We start from the raw sequence: 20622 nt of genomic DNA, 5'->3' as shown, positions 1-20622 counted from the left end.
ATTTCAACTCTTCATAGAAACACATTACTTAGGTGACATATCACAACTGACAGATCCTGGTAAGGCATACAATGCCACCTCCATAGAGTTTACGGAATAGAACTGGCATATTACTTCAGAATTGCCAGGATTATTTAAAAACGTTTTTTTTAATTCCCTAGGAAGCTTACAGACTGCTAAAGGCCTCACTGAAGTCTCAGGTCATCAGCTATGGTGATTGTAGTGAAAAAGTGGCTGAAACTTTTTACAACATGGGCAGGATCTGCTTTGCCAAAGGAGACCTCAGAAAGGCGATTCAGCTGCTAAGGAAGGTGCATGCTGGTTGGTTTGTGCATTTTCTCCTGGGCCTGTAAGCACTATGTGAGGAGTGAGGTGTGTGTGTGTGTGTGTGTGTGTGTGTGTGTGTGTGTGCATGCATGCATATGTTCCCTTCCTATCCCCTCCCCTCCTCTCTGTTTCCCTTCACTTCCTGTATTTCTTTCCTGCCTTCTTTCTTCTTCTCTATTTCTTTTTTTTTTTAAGTGAAGTAAAAATTCACTTTCTAAGATGTGCTGAGGGAGATACAGAAACTTACTGTGCCTATGCTTGCACCAGAGTCCTAAAAAAATAATACCCCACGGGCACCTGGATGGCTCAATCAATTGGGCATCTGGCTTCGGCTAGGTCATGGTCTCATGGTTCACGAGTTGGAGCCCACTCCAGGCTCTGTGCTGACAGCCCAGAGCTTGGTGCTTGCTTTGGATTCTGTGTCTCCTCTCTCTGCCCTTCCCCAGCTCATGCTGTGTCCCTTTCTGCCTCTCAAAAATAAATAAAAAACATTAAAAATTTTTTAAAATAAAAGAGTAACACACCAGTGTTGGAATCTAGGTACAGCCGTGGCAGCACCCAAGGTTGGACAGAGTCAGGAACACCTTATATAAGCCATTCTTACCCAAATACTGATTCCCCTTCCAGGGGGCTCAGACAACACTGGAAGTTCATGTCTTGTAGTAGGATCTGGCAAGAGGTGTGACCAAACAGTTGTTCAGCTAGTCAGTCTACTGACAGACCAAGGCTAAAGACTTGGTAAGAGTGGTCAGGATGTCTCTACATAAAATCTAAGTTTGTTCAATGTTGGAGAAAAAGTTGGTAAAAATCACCCAATACTCATGTAAGCAGAGGGAGGAGTCAAAAGCCATCCACACATATACATTGGCAAACATCAGGTCTGGAGAGATTTTTATCTCATTTCAGGTTAACTAAACATAATCAGAAAATAAGTATGACAATAGTAAATAACAGGAGAAAGGGGTCTTATTTTGAAGATTCTGAGAAAAAGAAAGCCTTCTGAAAATAAGTTACAGTGACCAGAATAGTATCTTCAAGGAAAGCATGAATTTATGGATAGGAGCAGAAAAACGTATAAGGAGAGAAAACTTTAAAATGAAAGGGTGAAAGGGTGACAACTTGAGGCCAAAAGATGAGATGAGTAAAATGTTAGGAGTGAAATAAGAAGGGACAAATATAAAATTCAAATCTACATGGAAAATGGTAAAGACTGTCTTAACATGTCATACTGATGGGGAGCAACATTTCCCAAGTCTGAAATTGCAGCATTCAATAAAAATCAAAACAAAAATGAAACACACTAACAAAAATGATTCCTGAGCCCCACCTCACACTCTTAAGTCACAAGTTCTAAAAGGTTGGTCTAGAATCTGTATTTTTAATACTTCTAGAGCTGCAATATCCTGCCAGTTGAAAGAATCAGAGATTTATAGGACAGACTTGAAAAGCTGTCCTAGAATGCTGACAAAGGGAGAGAGGCGGTATAATGAGAAAGTAGTTGATGTAGAGGGCAAAGTAGAGATTCACCTAAAGAATTGTATACATTTCTGAAAAAAGAACTATAATACTTGGAATAGAAACAGTAATCAAAGAAATCATTGAAGACAACTTTTCTGAAATGAAAAAAAAAAAAAAACAGCACACCTGTTATAAGGGCTTACCATGTTCTACACAAAATGGAAGGAGAGCCTGATCTAGATTTTACCTGGCAGTGGCTGTTTGATGGCACAGCTACATCATCCATTTGGAAAGGGACTCAACTTGGAGATTTAGGATACTGCAAGGTAGGCGGGGCTGCATCTTTGCCATGAGCTTTTATCCTTAGGGCTTTAGTCCCTACTTCAATGTCCCAGGCCAGAAAGGAGGAGAGGGATAGAAGGGCATGCTGGCAGTAAGGCTGTTGTTTTGAGGCTTGAACACCTTCCTCATGCTGAGTGTCCACCATCAATGGGATGCTGGTGACGAAGTTTCTGAATTAGACTATGTTAATAGATGCTGTTCTGGGGATTGGAAACTGCTCCTGGAGCTAAAAAGAAGGTAAGAAACCTCAGCAAAAGTTGATGCTGAGAGGAGACCCCTTTGGCAGACAGAATAGAGCACAAAGGGGGCCATGCATACAGAATCCTGGTGACAATTTTGGCTAATGTTTTTTCTTGGGCAGTTCAGTTTTCATGTAAAAGGAATCAAAGTTAAATGCAGTAGGGTGGGGGTGAGAAGGTAAAGAAAAGACAAACATTAAAAATTACAATCTGGTGATAGAATACTTTTTATTCACATACAGTAAGCGGCACACATTTTACAGTGTACAATTTGATCAGCTTGGACATCTCTATTGACCTGTGGAACCATTATTACAATCAAGATCATGAGTGTATCAGTCCCCCCCAAAAGTTTCCCCATTCCCCTTTGTAAATAATCAGCTTCACCCCTCCCCCACTCCCACCCCCAGGCAATAACTGATTTGCTTTGTCACCATAGATACATTAGCATTTTCTAAAATTTATATAAGTAAAATCCTATAGTTACACAGTCTTGAATCATTCAGCATAATTATTTTGAGAATTGTCCATATTATTGTGTGTATCCATGGTTTACTCTTGTTGCTGAGTATTACATTGTATGGATGCCATGATATTTTTATCCATTCATCTGATGATGAACATTTGGCTGTTTACAGTTGGGTTTCTTATGGATAAAACTGCCCTGAATGTTCATGCACAAGTCTCTGTATGGATATGTACTTTTTTCTCTTGGGTGAATACTTAGGAGTGAAATGGTTAAGTAATATGATAGGTGCATGTTTATCTTTATAAGAAACTGTCGAAATTTTGGAAAATGGTTACATTATATTATATATTCCCACCAGAAGGGTATGAGAATTCAGTTCCTCCACATTCTTGCCAGTAGTTGGTGTGGTCAGTGTTTTTAATTTTAGGCATCCTAATAGGTATATAATGGTATCTCATTAAAAAATTAATGTTTATTTAATGTTTATTTAATGTTTATTTTTGAGAGAGAGACACACACACACACAGAGTGTGAGCAGGAGAAGGGCAGAGAGAGAGGAAGACACAGAATCCGAAGCAGACTCCAGGCTCTGAGCTGTCAGCATAGAGCCTGACGTGGGGCTCAAACTCACCAAGAGTTTGATCTCAGCAAGGATGAGATCATGTCCTGAGCCAAAGTCCAACGCCCAGCCAACTGAGCCACCCAGGTGCCTCTCATTGTGGTTTTAAATTTGTCTTTGTCTTGAGCATCTTTCTGTGTACTTAATTTCTCATCTATCTTCTTGGGTGAAGTGACAATCCAAATCTTTTGCTTACTTTTCATTAGTTGTTTGCTTTCTTATGATTAACTTAATTTTAAAAGTTCTTTATATATTCTAACCACACTGTATATGATGCCTGTAGACTTGTATATGACTCTTTTAATATTGTAAAGTTGCCTCTGGTGGGAATGCAAACTGGTGCAGCCATTCTGGAAAACAGTATGGAGATCCCTCAAAAAATTAAAAATAGAACTACCCTACTACCCAGAAATTGCATTACTAGGTATTTATCCAACGGATACAGGTATGCTGTTTCAAAGGGCACATGCACCCCAATGTTTATAACAGCACTATTGACAATAGCCAAAGTATGGAAAGGGCCCAAATGTCCATTGATGGATGAATGAATAAAGAAAATACACACATACATACATACATACATACATACATACAATGGAGTATTAGTTATCAATCAAAAAGAATGAAATCTTGCCATTTGCAACTATGTGGATGGAACTAGAGGGTATTATGCTAAGTGAAATTAGTCAGAGAAACACAAATATCATATGACCTCACTCATATGAGGACTTTAAGATACCAAACAGATGAACATAAGGGAAGGGAAGCAAAAATAATATACAAACAGGGAGGGGAACGAAACATAAGAGACTCTTAAATATGGAGAACAAACTGAGGGTTATGGGAGGGATTGTGGGAGGGGGATGGGCTAAATGGGTAAGGGGCACTAAGGAATCTACTCCTGAAGTCATTGTTGCACTATATGCTAACTAACTTGGATGTAAATTTAAAAAATTAAAAAAAAAAAAAAAGACTCTGAGACAAGATGAAACAGGGAAAGACTAAAAGGGAGTGTGTCCAGAATAAAGAGAAGAGCAGTACAAGATGAACTGGGAGAGGCAGGGGTTTATAAGGAAGGGGAGACCAGCAGGGCCTTTTGCACTAGAGGTTTAAGAAAGTGATATGATCAGGGGTGCCTGGGTGGCTCAGTCGGTTAAGCGACGGACTTCAGTTCAGGTCATATCACGGTTTATGGATTCGAGCCCCACCTCAGGCTCTGTGCTGACAGTTTGGAGCCTGCTTCGGATTCTGTGTCTCCCTCTCTCTCTTCCCTTCCCCTGCCCACCCTCTGTCTCTGTCTCTCTCAAAAATAAATTTAAAAAAACTTAAAAAATTTTAAAAATAAAGTAAAAAAATATCGTAAAGATGCCAATGTACAATTGTTGTGTGTTTGTGTAAACACGTTATGTTCCTAGTTCATGCCATAAATGCTATAAAGTGGGAAACAAGTTCTTCATACATTCTAGATACAAGTTCTCTATCTGTTATATGATTTGGAAATATTTTCTCTTGGCATGAAGTTTGCCTTTTCATTTTCTTAACAAGTGTCTTTTGAAGAGCAGAAGCTAGGGGCGCCTGGGTGGCGCAGTCGGTTAAGCGTCCGGCTTCAGCCAGGTCACGATCTCGCGGTCCGTGAGTTCGAGCCCCGCGTCAGGCTCTGGGCTGATGGCTCAGAGCCTGGAGCCTGTTTCTGATTCTGTGTCTCCCTCTCTCTCTGCCCCTCCCCCGTTCATGCTCTGTCTCTCTCTGTCCCAAAAATGAATAAACGTTGAAAAAAAAAAAAATTAAAAAAAAAAAAAAAAAAAAAAAAGAAGAGCAGAAGCTTTGCAATTTCATGCAGTCTAGTTTATCACTTTGTTCTTTTGTGGATTGCGCTTTGGTGTTTTACCTAAGAAATCTTTGCCTGACCAAAGTCAAAAATATTTTTCTCCTATGTTTTCTTCTAGATTTTTTGTAGTTTTAGGTTTAACATTTAGGCCTATGATTCACTTGAGTCAGTTTTCCTGTATGGTACTAGGAATGGATCCCAGTTTGTTTGTCTGTTTGTCTAGCATGTGGGTGGCCAGCTGTTCTAGCACCATTTTTACTGAAATGAAATTCCTTTCTCTACTGAATTATCTTTGCACCTTTGTCAAAAATTCAGTGTGTGTGCGTGCATTATTTACGGACTCTTGTCTGTTCCACTGATCTGTTTTTCCATCTTCAGGTCAATACATGCTGTCTTGATTATTGTAGCTTTAAAACAAGTCTTGAGGGGCGCCTGGGTGGCTCAGTCGGTTAAGCGTCCGACTTCAGCTCAGGTCATGATCTCACAGTCTGGGAGTTCGAGCCCGCGTCAGGCCCTGTGCTGACAGCTCAGAGCCTGGAGCCTGCTTCAGATTCTGTGTCTCCCTCTCTCTCTGACCCTCCCCTGCTCATGCTCTGTCTTTGTCTCAAAAATAAATAAAAACATTAAAACAAGTCTTGAAATCAGGTAGTGTTGGGTTTTCAACTTTGTTCTTTTTCAATGTTGTTCTGAGTATTCTCGGTTCTTTGCCTTTCCACAGGAATTTTAGAATCACTGTATTGGTTTCCCCAAAAACATGTGCTCAGATTTAGCTTGAGATTACATTGAATGTGTAGATCAGGTTGGGGAGGATTAACATTTTAACAATCTTGAGCTTCTCACCCATGAACACGTGATATTCTCCCATTTGTGTAGGTCATCTTTAATGTCTCCCAATAATATTTCTTGTAGTTTTTTTTTTTTTTAACATTTATTTATTTTTGAGACAGAGAGAGACAGAGCATGAACGGGGGAGGGTCAGAGAGAGAGGGAGACACAGAATCTGAAACAGGCTCCAGGCTCTGAGCAGTCAGCACAGAGCCCGACGCGGGGCTCGAACTCACGGACCGCGAGATGGTGACCTGAGCCGAAGTCGGACGCTTAACCGACTGAGCCACCCAGGCGCCCCCCAATTTTTGCTATTTTAAACGTATCATATTTGAATTTCAACTTCTGATTGTTGATGCTAGTATATAGAAATATAACAATTTTTAAATATATAATTTTGGGTCCCATAACTTTGCTAAACTCACTTATTCTAGTAGCTGTTTATAGATTCATCAGATTTCCTACATGGATGATCATGTCATCTGCAAATCAAGTTTACTTCTTTTTTTTTTTAATGTCTTATTATTTATTTTTGAGAGAGAGAGGTACAGCATGAATGGGGGAGAGGCAGAGAGAGAGGGACACACAGAATCTGAAGCAGCTCCAGGCCCTGAGCTGTCAGCACAGAGCCTGACACTGGGCTTGAACCCATGAACCACAAGATCATAACCTGAGCCGAAGTCAGACGCTTAACCAACTGAGCCACCCTGGTGCCCCTCAAGTTTACTTCTTTCATTCCAATTTGGATGCCTTTTATTTCTTGCTACGTGACCAGAACATCTAGTACAATGTTGAGTGGAAGTGGTGAGAACACACAACCTTGTCTAATTTCTGTTTTCAGGGGGAAAAATTTTAGTCTTTCATCAATTAGGTTTGTTGTTAGCTGTTGACTTTTTTATAAATACCTTTTATCAGGTTGAGGAGATTACCTTCTACTCCTGGTTTGCTAAGGAGTTGTTTTTAACTCAGGAATGGATGTCGGATTTTATACAATTGGGTGTTGGCTATTGTAAAAACTATTTTTCTGTACCCACTGCTATAATTTATTATTTTTCTTTATGGATAGTTCTTATTCTTGTGCCTTTAGGTTCACTAATTTTTTTTCTTCTCTAATATCAAAACTGCTCTTAATCCCTCTCATCCATCTTTTTACATTTTCATCTCCAGAAGTTTGATTTGGGTCTTTTAAAAAAATAAATTTTTCATGTCCTCATTTAATTTTTTTAACATATGCAATAAAGTTATAACAGTTATAATATACTTCTCTGCTAATTCTAACGTCTATGTCAGTTTGGGGTTGGTTTTGATTGATACATTTTTCTCATATGGATAACACTTTTCTGCTTCTTTACGTGCTTTTGCAATCTTTGTTTGGATGCCAGGTGTTGTGTATTTTACCTTATTGGGTGTTGGATATTTTTGTATTCCTATAAGTATTCTTGAACTTTGTTCTGGAACTCAGTTTAATTATAGTGTAGTCCTTTTAGGTCTTGCTGTTTAAGATTCAGTAGATGAGACTAGCGCAGGAGTCAGTGAAGAGCTAATTATCCCCCATTACTGAGGCAGAAGCCTTCTGAGTCCGCCACCCAAAGCTCCATGAGCCATGAGGCTCTCCAGATTGGCTGACTGAAACAGGCCCTGTGCCCAGCCCTGTGTAAGCACCAGGCCCTGTTCCCGCCAGCCCCTTCAGCTGATTCCTTTCCCAGCTTTGGGCAGTTTTCTCACATAGATGTGCTAGTCAGTACTCTGCTGAATACACAAGGGGGATCCACCACAGATATTCCTGGATCTTTTTCTCAGCTGTCTCCTCTCTTTTTACTCAGCTCTGAGAGTCTCCGGGGACTCTCAGCTCCTTATCCTCAACTTAAGGAGTCTGCTGAGCTTCCCTCTGTTCCCTTCCCTGCATCATGACCTGGAACTGATCTCAAAACAATAATCTCGGGGCAGTTTTAGGATTTATCTCACTTGTTTCCCTCTCTCAGGGATCACTGTTCTTTGTTGGCTGATGTTCAGTGTCTTAAAGATTGCTTCATATATTTTGTTTACTTTTTCATTTTTTGGTTATTTCGTGTGCAAGTGTAAATCTGATCCCGATTATTCCATCTTGATTGGAAAGAGAGGTCCGTAATAAAATTTTAACTGGAAAACTGCCTAAGAGTAAAGTGATATAGGGGCACCTGGGTGACTCAGTCAGTTGAGCGTCGAACTCTTGGTTTTGGCTCAGGTCGTGATCTCGCGGTTTCACGGGTTCGAGTCCCACATCAGGCTCTGCACTGACAGTGTGGAGCCTGCTTGGGATTCTCTCTCTTCCTCTCTCTCTCTCTCTCTCTCTCTGTCCCTCCCCCACTCGCACTGTCTCTGTCTCTCTCAAATAAAAAACTTTTAAAAAAAGGGTAAAGTGATACAGCTTGAGAATGCAATGCAAATTTAGGACCCATACACAAATTTCATTTATATCCATCCATTTGGTCATAGCTATTTGGAAAATCCTGATGGAAACCATTACTACAGCCATGTTTGGGCCCTGTTACTCTCGTTATCCATAGCCACATGGTGGTGGCAGGTGCAGTGGGGTAGAATGACACACATAAAGCATGGAGGTGTGCGGAGCCTTCCGTTCAGTCTTCTTTTCCTCCTTGGCTGGGAACCAGGAGGGGGGATGCAGGGCGGGAATTTGACATGGAAACTCGTGATACCTCAGTTCCAGTGATGCTCTTCTGAGTTTGGTTTATAAAGAAGGTGCTGGCTATCTGATTCTCTTTAACCTATGTTTCTCAACTTACCTACAGTGTCTGATGATTCAAATCCTTTTATATGGAAGAGACCACAGTAAAAGCAGAGACACAAAAGACCTCCTTACCCTAATGCAGAGGTGAGTTGTGGCCCTGGTCACCAACCAGGTCATCAGTATGGATTTGTGGATAGCATGGCCTTGCCCAGATTCAGTCAGTTAGCGGGTGAGCGCCTCTGCGATTCTTGCTAGAGGGGCATAATGCCAACCTGGACTATGGATGTGGCCAAATCCTGTGGAGTAACTAGTCAATTTCTAGTAGTCTGTCAGAAACCAATGCCGTAGGGGTCTACTGCAATAATAAACTTGTACTTACAGTATCTCTTTCAATGCTGAGCATTAGACCTAAGTCCTATAAGAGTATCTCAGCTGTTAGCCTGTGACAAGGTATTCAAAGTAAATGAATATATTCAATTGAGTGTATTCAAAGTAAATGAATATATTCAATGAATATATAAAATCTAGGTCCTTAAATATAAGACAAGTTTTGGGGGGATTTAATTAGCTCTAACATTAGTAATAAAAGAGGCTCTTGAGAATCTTTTTTTAAATATTTAGAATTTAAGCTAAAAGAGTGTTTCGTGAAGACTTGCATCCTTCTTTATCTTTGTGTTCATCTCAGAATGACGTTGACCTTGAATTATTCTCTTCTAAGAAAGATGAAAATTAAAATTTGTTGAGTATATACTAAGCCCCTATAACTGAGCTAAGTCGTTTTCATAAAGAATTTCATCCTCACAAATACTCAGTATGATAGCTCTCACTTGACAGAGGGTTTGGATCTAAGTAAGTGTGACTCTAACGGCCACATGCTTTCCCCCTAGAGCCTAATAAAGGGGCGGGGGGGGGCATTGTTGTGGAGCAAGAGTCAGGACCCTGACTGTAGTTCACTGGAGGCAGTTCACTTGGTATCTTTCTCAGCAAGCTGGGCAGGTGAGGGACAAGAGAGAATACATTCAGCCCATCATATCCCCACCTACCTGAGTCAGAGCCACACCTAAAGTAGGCCCAACAGAAGACTGTCTCCTGTTTTATCACCTTCCAGAAGGGGGTTCTCTAGCCTCCCTAGTGATGCCTGTGTTAGGACGGTAAACGGGGAACTTGGCCCCCTACCTGCTGGTGCGTATGAAAGTATATTTTCCTGGTTGAGAGCCATAACAATATTTAAATAATGAGTATAACGTAGAACTTCTTCCAATTCCCTGGCATTGTAAAATACATCTACTATTTCTAACCCACAAATATTCCTATTAGGTAGGTATTTTTGCCTCCCGTGTTCAGGTGATGAAAGTGAGAATCAGAAAGTTTGAGTATCTTTTTTAAATACCTAGCTGGTAAGTATTAAGTAGTAAGATTTGAACCTACCTCTATCATATTTCAAAAATGCACTTCCATTTCCCATAGAATAGGGGTTCTGACTCTCATGTACTTGAGAATATATATGGAGACACCTGGTTAGCAGGTAAGTCTCCAGAGGTGCATTTTACATACAGAGAAACTGAGGACCGATATGTTCAAGTTAATTTACCCAGGAAGAGGCAGAGCTGGGATTCGAAACCAGGTCTCTCTAACTCCAGAATGTGCTCCCTGTAGGCAACGTAGCTTACACTCTGAAGGTAGGCTGTCCGGATTTAAAGCTCAGGCTTCAACATTCAGCTCTCTGACCTAGGTGAAGTTACTTAGCCTTTCTCGGCCTCTGTATATTCATCAAGAAAGTAATAATACCTTCCTCAAAAAGTGGGTTTTCTGAGAATAAGATCACATATAATACAGCACCCCTAGATCAGGTCCTGGCAGGTCTTCAATGCTCAATGAACGTTGGAATCATCACCTTCGTCACCATCATCATCACCATCATCTCTCTGATGTGCTAGAGGTAATAGGTCCGAATGTTTAAATAAAAAGCTTTTGTATATCATGCAGCTATTATTATTTTACATTAGGAGTAATGCGTAAAGGGTAGACATCTCACCCCGTGACGGAATGAAAGGATTCATCCCTGTCAACTTAACCTGCCCCTGCCACTTACTAATTATGTGGCCTCGGGAAAATCATTTAACCTCCTTGAACCTTGGTTCCTCCATCATTAGACTACAGATAATAGTATACCATAGTAAATCATTGCGAGTTTTAAATAAAATAATGTATATAACATGCATAGGACAGTGCCTGGCAGAGTGTGTGCTCAATAAATGTTAGCAAAACACCCTTCAAACCCCCCTTCTCCCTCAGAACTGGAACTAAAGTCCTACTCAGCTTGTATTTAATAAGAGGCACTTTGCAGGAGCTGGAGTGAATCCACTTCCACCGTAGCCTGAGGTTGCTTCTCCTCCCAGTCTTTTGCTGTTCCTTGTCCATGGTTCGAAAAGAATCATAGGAGGAAGAGGAATTGGGAGGGGGGTGGTATAACCTAATTCAGACCCCAGGTAGGATGAATTTCTCTGGGTAGGGGGAGATTAATTCTCTGTGTAAATGACAAGAAGACCTGGACCTGCTAAGAAAATCCATGTAAGAGGAAAAGGGTCTTCTGGAGGCCTCTGCTGTAGAAGTGGAGTCACTGGAGGTTTTTCTTCCACTGAAACAAGCCATATCTCACTCCTCAAGAACTGCTGAGAAAGCCATAGGGGTAGCCGCCAAAGCCCAGATGTCAAAAAAAACTAGTACGAGAATTGTTCTCCTTGCTCGAGCAACTCACTGGAATAATCAATCCCAGATGTTCTGGAGCCCGGCTAGTTTTCCGATGTGCTCTTGTATTTTTTACCCCACCTCCTCCGGAAATCCAATGACAACACTCGACTGGGCGTTCATTGCCAAGAGCCCAAATGCTTGGCTTTTAAAGCCTCTGCAAAGAAGTGAAAGCAGAAATGGGCCCTTGAAATCGGAGTTAATTCTAAGGTTAAATGATCATTGCAATCCTCAAGTAAGATTTTAGTGTATCAGAAAGGCACAGAAAATCTCAGATTTGGAAGTAAACTTTGAGGCAGTGTAGTCTTTTACATAAATCACAAATGAACTCCAGTTTTAATTTTTTACATATGAAGCTCCTTCTAAGCACTAGAAATACTAATATATATTTTTTTAATTTAATGTTTATTCAGTTTTGAGACAAAGACAGAGTGCGAGCAGGGAAGGAGCAGAGAGAGAGGGAGACACAGAATCCGAAGCAGGCTCCAGGTTCTGAGCTGTCAGCACAGAGCCCAATGCGGGGCTTGAACTCATGAACTGTGAGATCATGACCTGAGCTGAAGTCAGATGCTTAACCAACTGAGCCACGCAGGCGCCCCAAGAAATACTAATATGTTTAAGATTGAGTCCTTTCAGAAAGACAGACACATGTGACCAGATTACTAGTCTATAGTAAAGCATTAACAGAATTGTAAACAAAGAGGACAAGTAATAAATTGGGAGGCTAGAGACAAGGGTGGAAACTGTATGTACGTTGGGGGCAGCGTGCTGGGTCTTCAAAGAAAAGTAAAATATCAGCAGGTAGAAGAGAAGCCAGAGGCGGGCATTTCAAGTAGCATGAACAAAAGCATAGAGGCATGGAGATGATCGATAGTTCTGAGAAAACACAAGTGATCATGGGTGGTCATAGTTTAAGGTACATGGGTAAGAATATACTGCAGGCGAGTTTGGAAGGATAAATTGGGGTGAGATTATGGGATGTTTTATGTGCCCTGCTGAGGAGTTTAAAACTTACTACTGAGAATATAAGCAGGATATGACATGATCAATTATTAGCCTTACAACATTACCTCTGACAGCAATGCAAGAATAGATGGGACCTAGGGAGAGATTAGAAGTAGGGAGATCAGTTACGAGCAGATACAACAGTCTAAGGGAGAGGTGTCAGGAGCCTTAATTATCTAAAGCCCTAGTAGGAGGAAGGTGGAGAGGATGGATTGAGAAACAATTTGTGGTCTCTTGTAACAAAGCCTTAGAACCAGTTAGATGTGGGGTGTAATACAGGCAGGAGTCACAGGCAGCTTTGAAGTTTCTAGCTTGGACAGTTGAGTGAATGACCATGCTATTAAATGAAATAGTGTTGACAAGTGGAGATCATCCTGGAGGATGTCTAGGGGTTGTGAGGAATATGATTTCTGTTTTGGATGAGTTAAGTTTGAGGTGCCCACAGTGCATCCACTTGGCAGTGTCTGATGGGCTGAATGGACCAGGAGCTCAAGGAGACAGATTCTGAAGTGAAGGGAATGGATAAGAACCCCATGGAATATGTAAATGTGAAATGAAAAGACTTAAGAAAGAACACTTACACTTACTTTGGAAGTGTGTATGCAGTGTGATTTGAAATCAAAACAGGGCTCAAATTTGAGCTTTCCCATTTGCAGTGAGACTTCCTATGTCTTCCTTTCTTCATTGGAAAAAAAAAAGTGTGAAGGGGCATCTGGCTGGCTCAGCCTGTAGAGCATATGACTCTTGATCTTGGGATTGTGAGTTTGAGCACAGAGAGTTTACTTTAAAAATTTTAAAATAATCTTAAAAATGTGAATAAGGGCACTCTATTATTTTAAAGGTTATTTATTTAGTTTTGAGAGAGAGAGAAAGAGCACAAGCAGGGAAGAGGCAGAGAGACGGGGAGAGAGAGAATCCCGAGCAGGCTCCATGTTGTCAGTGCAGAGCCCAGTGCATGGCTCGATCCCACAAACTGTGAGATCATGACCTGAGCCGAAATCAAGTTTTGGACGCCTGACTGACTCAGCCACCCAGGTGTGCCTGAGAGCATTCTATTTTAAGTGCTTTACTTAATGTATGACACATAGTAAGCTTCTGTGAAATGTTCATTCTAATTATTGTTTTTGTATTATTTGGGGGTAATACAGAAAGAGGGTCTTCTGCCTTCCTTGTAGATTTTTTTAATAATATCAAAACAGAAGAAAAAAACTCCAATGTCCACCAGTAGAAACACCAGTGCATGTTTATGATCAATATAATGAAGTCCATGTTTATGATCGTATAATACGGTCATTAAAAAGCATGAAGTAGAGCTTTGAAGAGTTATGGAAGAATATTGCAGATAAATTGTTAGGGGTAAAAACATGAAAAATACATATTAATGAGCATTGTCTATAGTATAACCCATAAATAAATATATAAATGTGTGGTTAGTGAAGGTAATAGTAATTATCTCTGAGACATTGGATTATGTGGGACTTTCAACTTCTGTGTTATATATTTGTGTTGACATTTTTTTACAACAAATATATATCTATAATAAAAAAGATAAATTTTTAAAAAGTATGGCACATGTATCAAACAGTAAGAGACAGTGTAATGTACTACAGCCAGATGCCTGGGTTATAATCCTAGCTCTGTGACTTATTAGTTGTCTGACCTTGGACAAGGCACTTTGCTTCTCAGGTTCCTTATCTATTAAATGGGGATAATACTAATAACTACTTTGTAAGATAGTTTTCACTAAATAAATTAATGTAAGTAAAACTGCTCAGAAGGATGCCTGACACATCGTATGTGCTAACGAGGGGTGATGATGACACTGATGATGATAAGAGAATGAGGACTCATAAGAAGCCGTAACACTGGCAAATAGGGAATCATCACAGACATTAGAACGAGCTATATTGGTAGAGCAGATTTTTGAGATTACTCCGGTAATCTAGTACCTGATTAAACACCTCGCCAAATCAGGAATCGCTCATTACCTGTCAAAGTGGCCTTTTCCAATACTGGACAGTTCGACTTGTTAGAAGAATATTAAATAGTCAAGGTCATGGACTTTAGAGTCAGATGGACCTGTGTGTGAATCCAGCCTCTGCCATTTTTTACGTGTCATTAGGCAAGTTATCCTAAGCCTCAGTTCCCCCTGAGGCCTAGAATAGTATCTATAATAGGAAACATAATGAAGAGCAATTGAGATTATTAACCTAAAGCACTTAGCACAGTATCTGGCTTATGGTAGCTGCTCAATAAACATTAGCTGCTTTTACAACTCTAGCTTTTCATCCAGATGTATTGGAAGTCTGAGAGCATGGTGCATCAACTTCATTTTTGTTATTTTTAATGTTTCTAGGACAGCCACATGCCCACAAGCTATTTTCATATTACTTTTGATGGGTCTTAAGATGTAGAAGCCAACAGAAGCACAAGGAAAACCATCCTTTTCACAATAGGGGAAAGAAAGAATGCCTATTTAAAAAAAAATGTTTTATTTTTATTTCTGAGAGAGAGTTCCAGCAAGGGAGGGGCTGGGGCTGGGGGGTGGGGGGACAGAGGATCTGAAGTGGACTCTACACTGACAGCAGAGAGCCTGATGCAGGGCTTGAACTCACAAACCGTGAGATCATGACCTCAGCCACCCAGGTGCCCCAAGAAGGAATGCCTATTAATCGAATAGTGGCCTCCTGCCCTCTCAGTCATGTAAACCAAACAGAACAGCCTCTTCTGGGCTGAGGGACTAAGGAGGGAAAGCCAAGGAAAGTAGGATTTGGGGAGATTATCTCCAGAGAGAAGTGCAGTGAGGAGGAGAGTAGGTGATGTGCTGTGTCAGCCAAATAAGCCTCAGTGATGAAATTTATGCTCCATAAGCTGGTTTCCTGGCTGCTGCATTTATCTTCTTTTCCTATCATTTATCAGTAAATATTCCAACACTGCCTCTACAAAATTAGAGGGGAAAGTGTTTGGGCAAACTTGGTGTGTGAGTCGGTGAGGGGCAAATCCGCTCTCGCATGCTGATGCCAGGGGGCAGGAGCTCTCCCAAATCAGGACGCCGGGGAGGGCTGGGGGCATTGGGGCAGATGGAGCAGTGAAAATTCAGGCACCTTTAGCTCCCCACCCCAGGGCCCCCCCGAAGAGGAACAGAGGCTGCTAAGTGACAGAGTTCAGAGTACCCTGTCTTTAGCAGAACAGAGGAGGGATTCTGCAATCTACAGCACTCTGCCATGTCCACAAAAATAGATTGATCGGAGGATACCGTGTGGACGAGGTCAAGGAGATCAAGTATTTTTCATCGCATGGGCCAGCTCTGTTAGTGTTTTCCTAGAGCGAAGCTTGAGGTTTCTTGAGCAAAAGGCTGAGCTTGGTGGAGTTAATTTATTAGTATTGTCTGCTGTGGGGCACGGGTGGGGGTAGAGCTGAACTGCCACAAATTTGCTATTCGGGCATAGACGAGAGCAGTATTCTTTGAGGCCCAACTCTGCTATGAAATACCCACGTGACCTTTGGTTGCCTAAACATTCTGAGTCTCAGTTTCCTCATCTTTATTCCTTCCTTAACACATGTTGCGAGCAACTACTAAGTGCTAAGTATAGTTAGAGATGCAGGTGCTAATAAAGATAAATACACCACGGTCATTCCTTTGAGACAATAATCAAGTAGGAGAGGCAAACATGAAGAAATAATGGAAACATGAGTGAGTCCTATAGTAGAAATCGCAATGCAGTGTGAGTGGGAAGGAGACAGAATCTAAGAAAGCTGGAAAAAGACTTCCTAGGAAGCGTTACATCTGAGTTGTTTCTTGAAGGGCAAGTAGCCATTCATCCAGGTGGAGAAGAGAAACCATTCCAGGACGAAGGCACTGTATATGCAAAGGCACCGAGGCATGACAGAGGAGAGTGTATCAAAGCAATGGTAAGTTCTTTATGGCTGCCGTACAAGGCAGCATTTCCTAAAGGGCATTGCAAGGGTTGCTGATTCCAAGGGATGTTGCCCTGGCCACAGGGAGGAGGTGGAAAGGCTCCATGGCAGTTCAGTTTAGGAAAAAACAAACTAGGGTAAACGAAGTGACACATTCATTTCCTGGACTTCTCAGAACTTTTCAAATACTAAACTTCCCTATTGGCATGTAGAGAACAAATTAATTAAAAAAAAAAAAACCAACAACAACTCACTGTATTCATATATACCTGATTTCTTTTTGACAATGATCAGTGACTTAAATTTTGGCAAATAAAACACAGCCTTTAGAACCAAAGTAGAGAAACTATCTAAGATTTAGTTTTACTAAGAGCAAGGAGTGTAGCACATGCTTGAACTGAGGGTACAAGAATGCTTTTGTAGTTTGGCAAAGAATGTGGGCCCCACTTCAGGACATAATAAAGTCCGTGAACATGACTATCTCACCAATGAACTATTTTATCTGATCATAGAAACCATGACTTCAATGCATCCCTGTGAACTAATTTTTCTGTATGATTCATGGTGGTTAAGAGCTAGCTCTGGAGACAGACAAGCCTGGGTTCAGGCCCCAGAACCACCACTTTCTATCCGCATGTAATCCTGGTTTGCTCACCATAGAATGGAGGTGAGAAGAACACAGGTCTCTTAGTGTTGCCGTGAAAACAAAATGTATGTAAAGGGGTTAGCAGGGTGCCTGGCCCCATAGTAATCATGTAACAAATAACATCTATTTTTGTTTTTACTGAAGCCTGGGCTTTCTTTAAGTTTATTATCTTCTAGCTACAACATTTGGTGCATGCAGCACAAGGAGAGAGGGGCTAGTAACTATTCTTGGTAAAAAGCTACCACACCAAGCTGGTGTGGAAAACACTTCACTGGTTAACATCCCAAAAGTGAGCTGGATGGAGCTTATCAGCCCTTGGAAACGACAGTCTGATACAATTACTCCAATCCAAAGAAGATAATGTATACTCAACGGATGGAAGTCAGTGTCCTTTCAGTGACCTGGAGATTTCAGGCCAGGGGAATCCTGCCACCTTGTGGCGGGAGGGTGAAGAGGCCCAGGCGGATTTCTGACTCCTATGATTGGAGTGGGAGTTCCTATTCCTAGCAGAGGCCCCTCAGATTTTTGCCCCCCTCAGGTTTTATGAGGCCCTGAGCAATTGACTTAATTTGTGCCTATTTCTTCTTCAGATCTGAAATCACATTATCTCTTGGTTTACTGAGAAGGAAGTTAAAGTGCCAGATAGCTTTCTGTATTTTATGCAGTCAGTAGTAGAGAATGAATATAAAATAGTGGAACTTGAATATAAAAAAAAGCCTCATAAAATTTTGTATCTCGTATTTCTGTGGAACAAATATTTTTTTTCAGTCAGATAGGGGCCATGAAAACCACACTTAGCAGTCTTGAGGTCTAAATAGGAGATGACTGAAGAACACTTAATAGAAACCAGGTTTCTGGACCAGATTTCTTTTGGACCACATTACTTCTAACTCCAGCTCAGCTTCTCCAATATTAGGAAATCAGTGTATGGGACTCTTAATGGCTGGAAATGGGGAAGATAGATCCTCTGTGTAGCAATGAAGAGGGCCCTAGGCCCTAAAATCTGTGTATTCATGAGAAGAGATCCCCTGAAAATTATGAACAATATAAAAGACCCTAAACTAGGTACATTTTTTTTTCAGCTGTGATTAAAAGCAATCCCGGTATCTTAGTATATCCTTAGCTGCCATCTGTGTCAAAGGAAGAGTTCCTGCTCCTCAGGGAGAAAACCCAAGACTCGAGTACCATTTTAGAGGCCTGTTAGAAGAGTCAACATTTTAGGGGTATGGGCACATGGTGAAATAGTTGCCTCAGACTGAAGTTCAGCCATCTAGCTCAATAAAGCAGTGATTTGGAACTGGAAGAGAGGCAAGAACAAAATAAAATGCACAAATGTTTGTCTCCTTTCCTTTAGGTCTTCTGTTATCAGTAAAGAGAAAACCTCTATACTGGATAGCCAACAATAAAGCCAACCTTGTTGATAACAAAAATTCTGGATCACAAGATATATTTATCAACACTGATAACAATGGCAGATCAAAAGCAGAACTAAGAACTCTAAGGGGGGGAAAAGTCTACTTAGCAGTAGCATTACAGGTAAAAATACTCAAGAGCCATTAGAAAGCAGGACTCTGATCTATAACTTGGGGCGGGAGGGGGTGCAAGGGACGGGGCAAGTGTAGAAATCTTTTTTTAGATACATGCTTTTAGTTTCTTAATGACTAGGGACTCTAATACCTTTTGTATTTCCCTTTTTATAACTTATATTTCATTTTTTTCAGTTCTGGTTTTTAAAGAAGATTCTGCAACACCTAAGTAGTTTATTAGTGACCATTTTAATATACTGTTTGGAAATACTTTTAGTCGTAACTTGTTTCAGGTCACTAAAACTGCCTTGTGAAGAAACGTTTGATCTCCTGAAAACATTTGCCCTGGTCTCATGCCATATTAGAGTCAGAGAGGGATTTGATTCTTATAAATGAAGAAACTAGGGACAAGAGAGATGGATTTGTTCAAGGTCAGCTGGGTGATTATAAAGCTGACTTCCTGAGTCACAGATGATTACTTTCCACCCCATTATGCTGCCCCCAACCCCAAACTGGATTTAAAAAGGCTTGTTTTGTGGAAGGAATCTTAACCAGGTTTGTTTAAAAAAAAAAAAAAAAAAAAAAGTCCTTACCTCCTGAACAAATGTGTATCTAGGAAAAGAAAACAGCAATCTCAAATCTCAAATATTCCTTACTGTCTTCTTCACATATTCAGGGAGAAAAGAAAAATCGGATTCGTGTGAGTTTTACAAAATAAAAAACTTACTTCTCTCTTCATCGTTTCTGTTACCTGAGCTGATTTAATGCAGTTCAAAGACTGTGTCTTTAGGGATCCAAGCGTCTTCTAACATCTCCATATCACTTAGTGCTTAGGGGACTACATTTTGGTTCTTCATGCAAAAAATTATTTTTTTATTTCAGTCATTTGCTCAGTCTGTAAAACCTAATGATCAACCAGTAGCCAAGGTATGGTGGTGAGTGGCGAGTCAGTGCCTGGTCTGTAGACTGGAAGGCTTCCTCCTGGCGGCTGTGTTCTGAATGTTTTCAGCTCAGCTCTCAGGACCAAGGTCTCAGGTTGCAGGCCTGCCTGAAGGCAGCTATATCTCACTGACCTTTTCTGCAGTGCTTATCAACTGGTCACCGGTCTGTCGTTGCTAATTTTAGCCCTGTCTGGAGATGGGCCTGCTGTCCTTACCCAGAATATTCTGCACTGACTAAAGCAGCCTCAGAAGAGTTGCTTCCATTTTCACATATCCGGACGAAAATGGATTTTCGACAATGACTGTGATAAAAACCAAAGTACCAGACAGAAGTGGCCGTTTGGACTCTATTTTGTGTGGCACTAAAAGTTTTAAAAATGTTACTATTTTGGGAGACCCCAAAGTCTTAAGATCTCCAGACTGACAAACCTGTATCAATAAGACAATAGCATAAAGTGTTAACATTGTAAAATAAAATGTTACGGTGTGATCTTGACATTGCATCTGAAATTAGTTTTAAATATTTAAATATATCCAGTGTTTATTGTCAGCGTAAGGTTACTAATAGTCCATTTTCTGAGATTTTGATGTTAAAATGTTTAATGAAATGGTGGTGATAATGAATGGTAGCTATGGTTTTAACATCCTCATATCTGAGAAAATAGTAAGTTGTTACTTACGTTGGTTCCAAAAGTTTTAAAATTTTGGTATTCTGTGAAATCCTTGAGTTTAAGAAACCACCTTGGAAATGTTCGACACAGTAAAACCTAATGTAAAGTTACATTCTCTCTTGGAAAACTGTAGATGAGAACTAAGCTACTTTCTGAATTCATTCAGTGGGAACCAGCAATTTGGATAATCTACCCCAAACACTTGATGTTCCTAGCAGACCTGAGTCAACAAGGTCATTCACAACTTTCAGATTCTTTTTAAATTAGCTAACAGGAACTAAAATCTTTGAGGTGGATGAGGGTTAGCTATTTCCCTACAATCTCTACCAAAT

General features: G+C 40.6%; 1 protein-coding gene across 7 annotated transcripts in view; it reads left to right on the top strand.

Moving 5' to 3' along the window:
* Window positions 1–20622, top strand: part of TTC23L (tetratricopeptide repeat domain 23 like) — a 67238-nt gene that overhangs the window by 45077 nt on the left and 1539 nt on the right. For 4 of the 7 annotated variants that reach the window (XR_006702193.1, XR_006702211.1, XR_006702213.1 and 1 more), the window contains 4 exons: window positions 162–311; window positions 8897–8979; window positions 16394–16500; window positions 18507–18688. Coding sequence is in view for 2 of the 7 variants with exons in the window: in XM_045440521.1 (XP_045296477.1) it covers window positions 162–311; window positions 8897–8979; window positions 16394–16475 (315 nt within the window). In the remaining 5 variants the exon portion in view is untranslated. Of the gene's footprint in view, window positions 1–161; window positions 322–8896; window positions 8980–16393; window positions 16501–18506; window positions 18689–18873; window positions 20116–20622 lie in introns of those variants that run through there. The other 3 variants (XR_006702195.1, XM_045440521.1, XM_045440532.1) reach the window with 3 other exon arrangements.

Source organism: Leopardus geoffroyi, chromosome A1 (genome assembly GCF_018350155.1).
Source record: "Leopardus geoffroyi isolate Oge1 chromosome A1, O.geoffroyi_Oge1_pat1.0, whole genome shotgun sequence".
In the NCBI taxonomy this organism is placed as follows: domain Eukaryota; kingdom Metazoa; phylum Chordata; class Mammalia; order Carnivora; family Felidae; genus Leopardus; species Leopardus geoffroyi.
The sequence above is the reverse complement of the archived record's forward strand: the minus strand, read 5'-3'. Positions and strand labels throughout refer to the sequence as shown.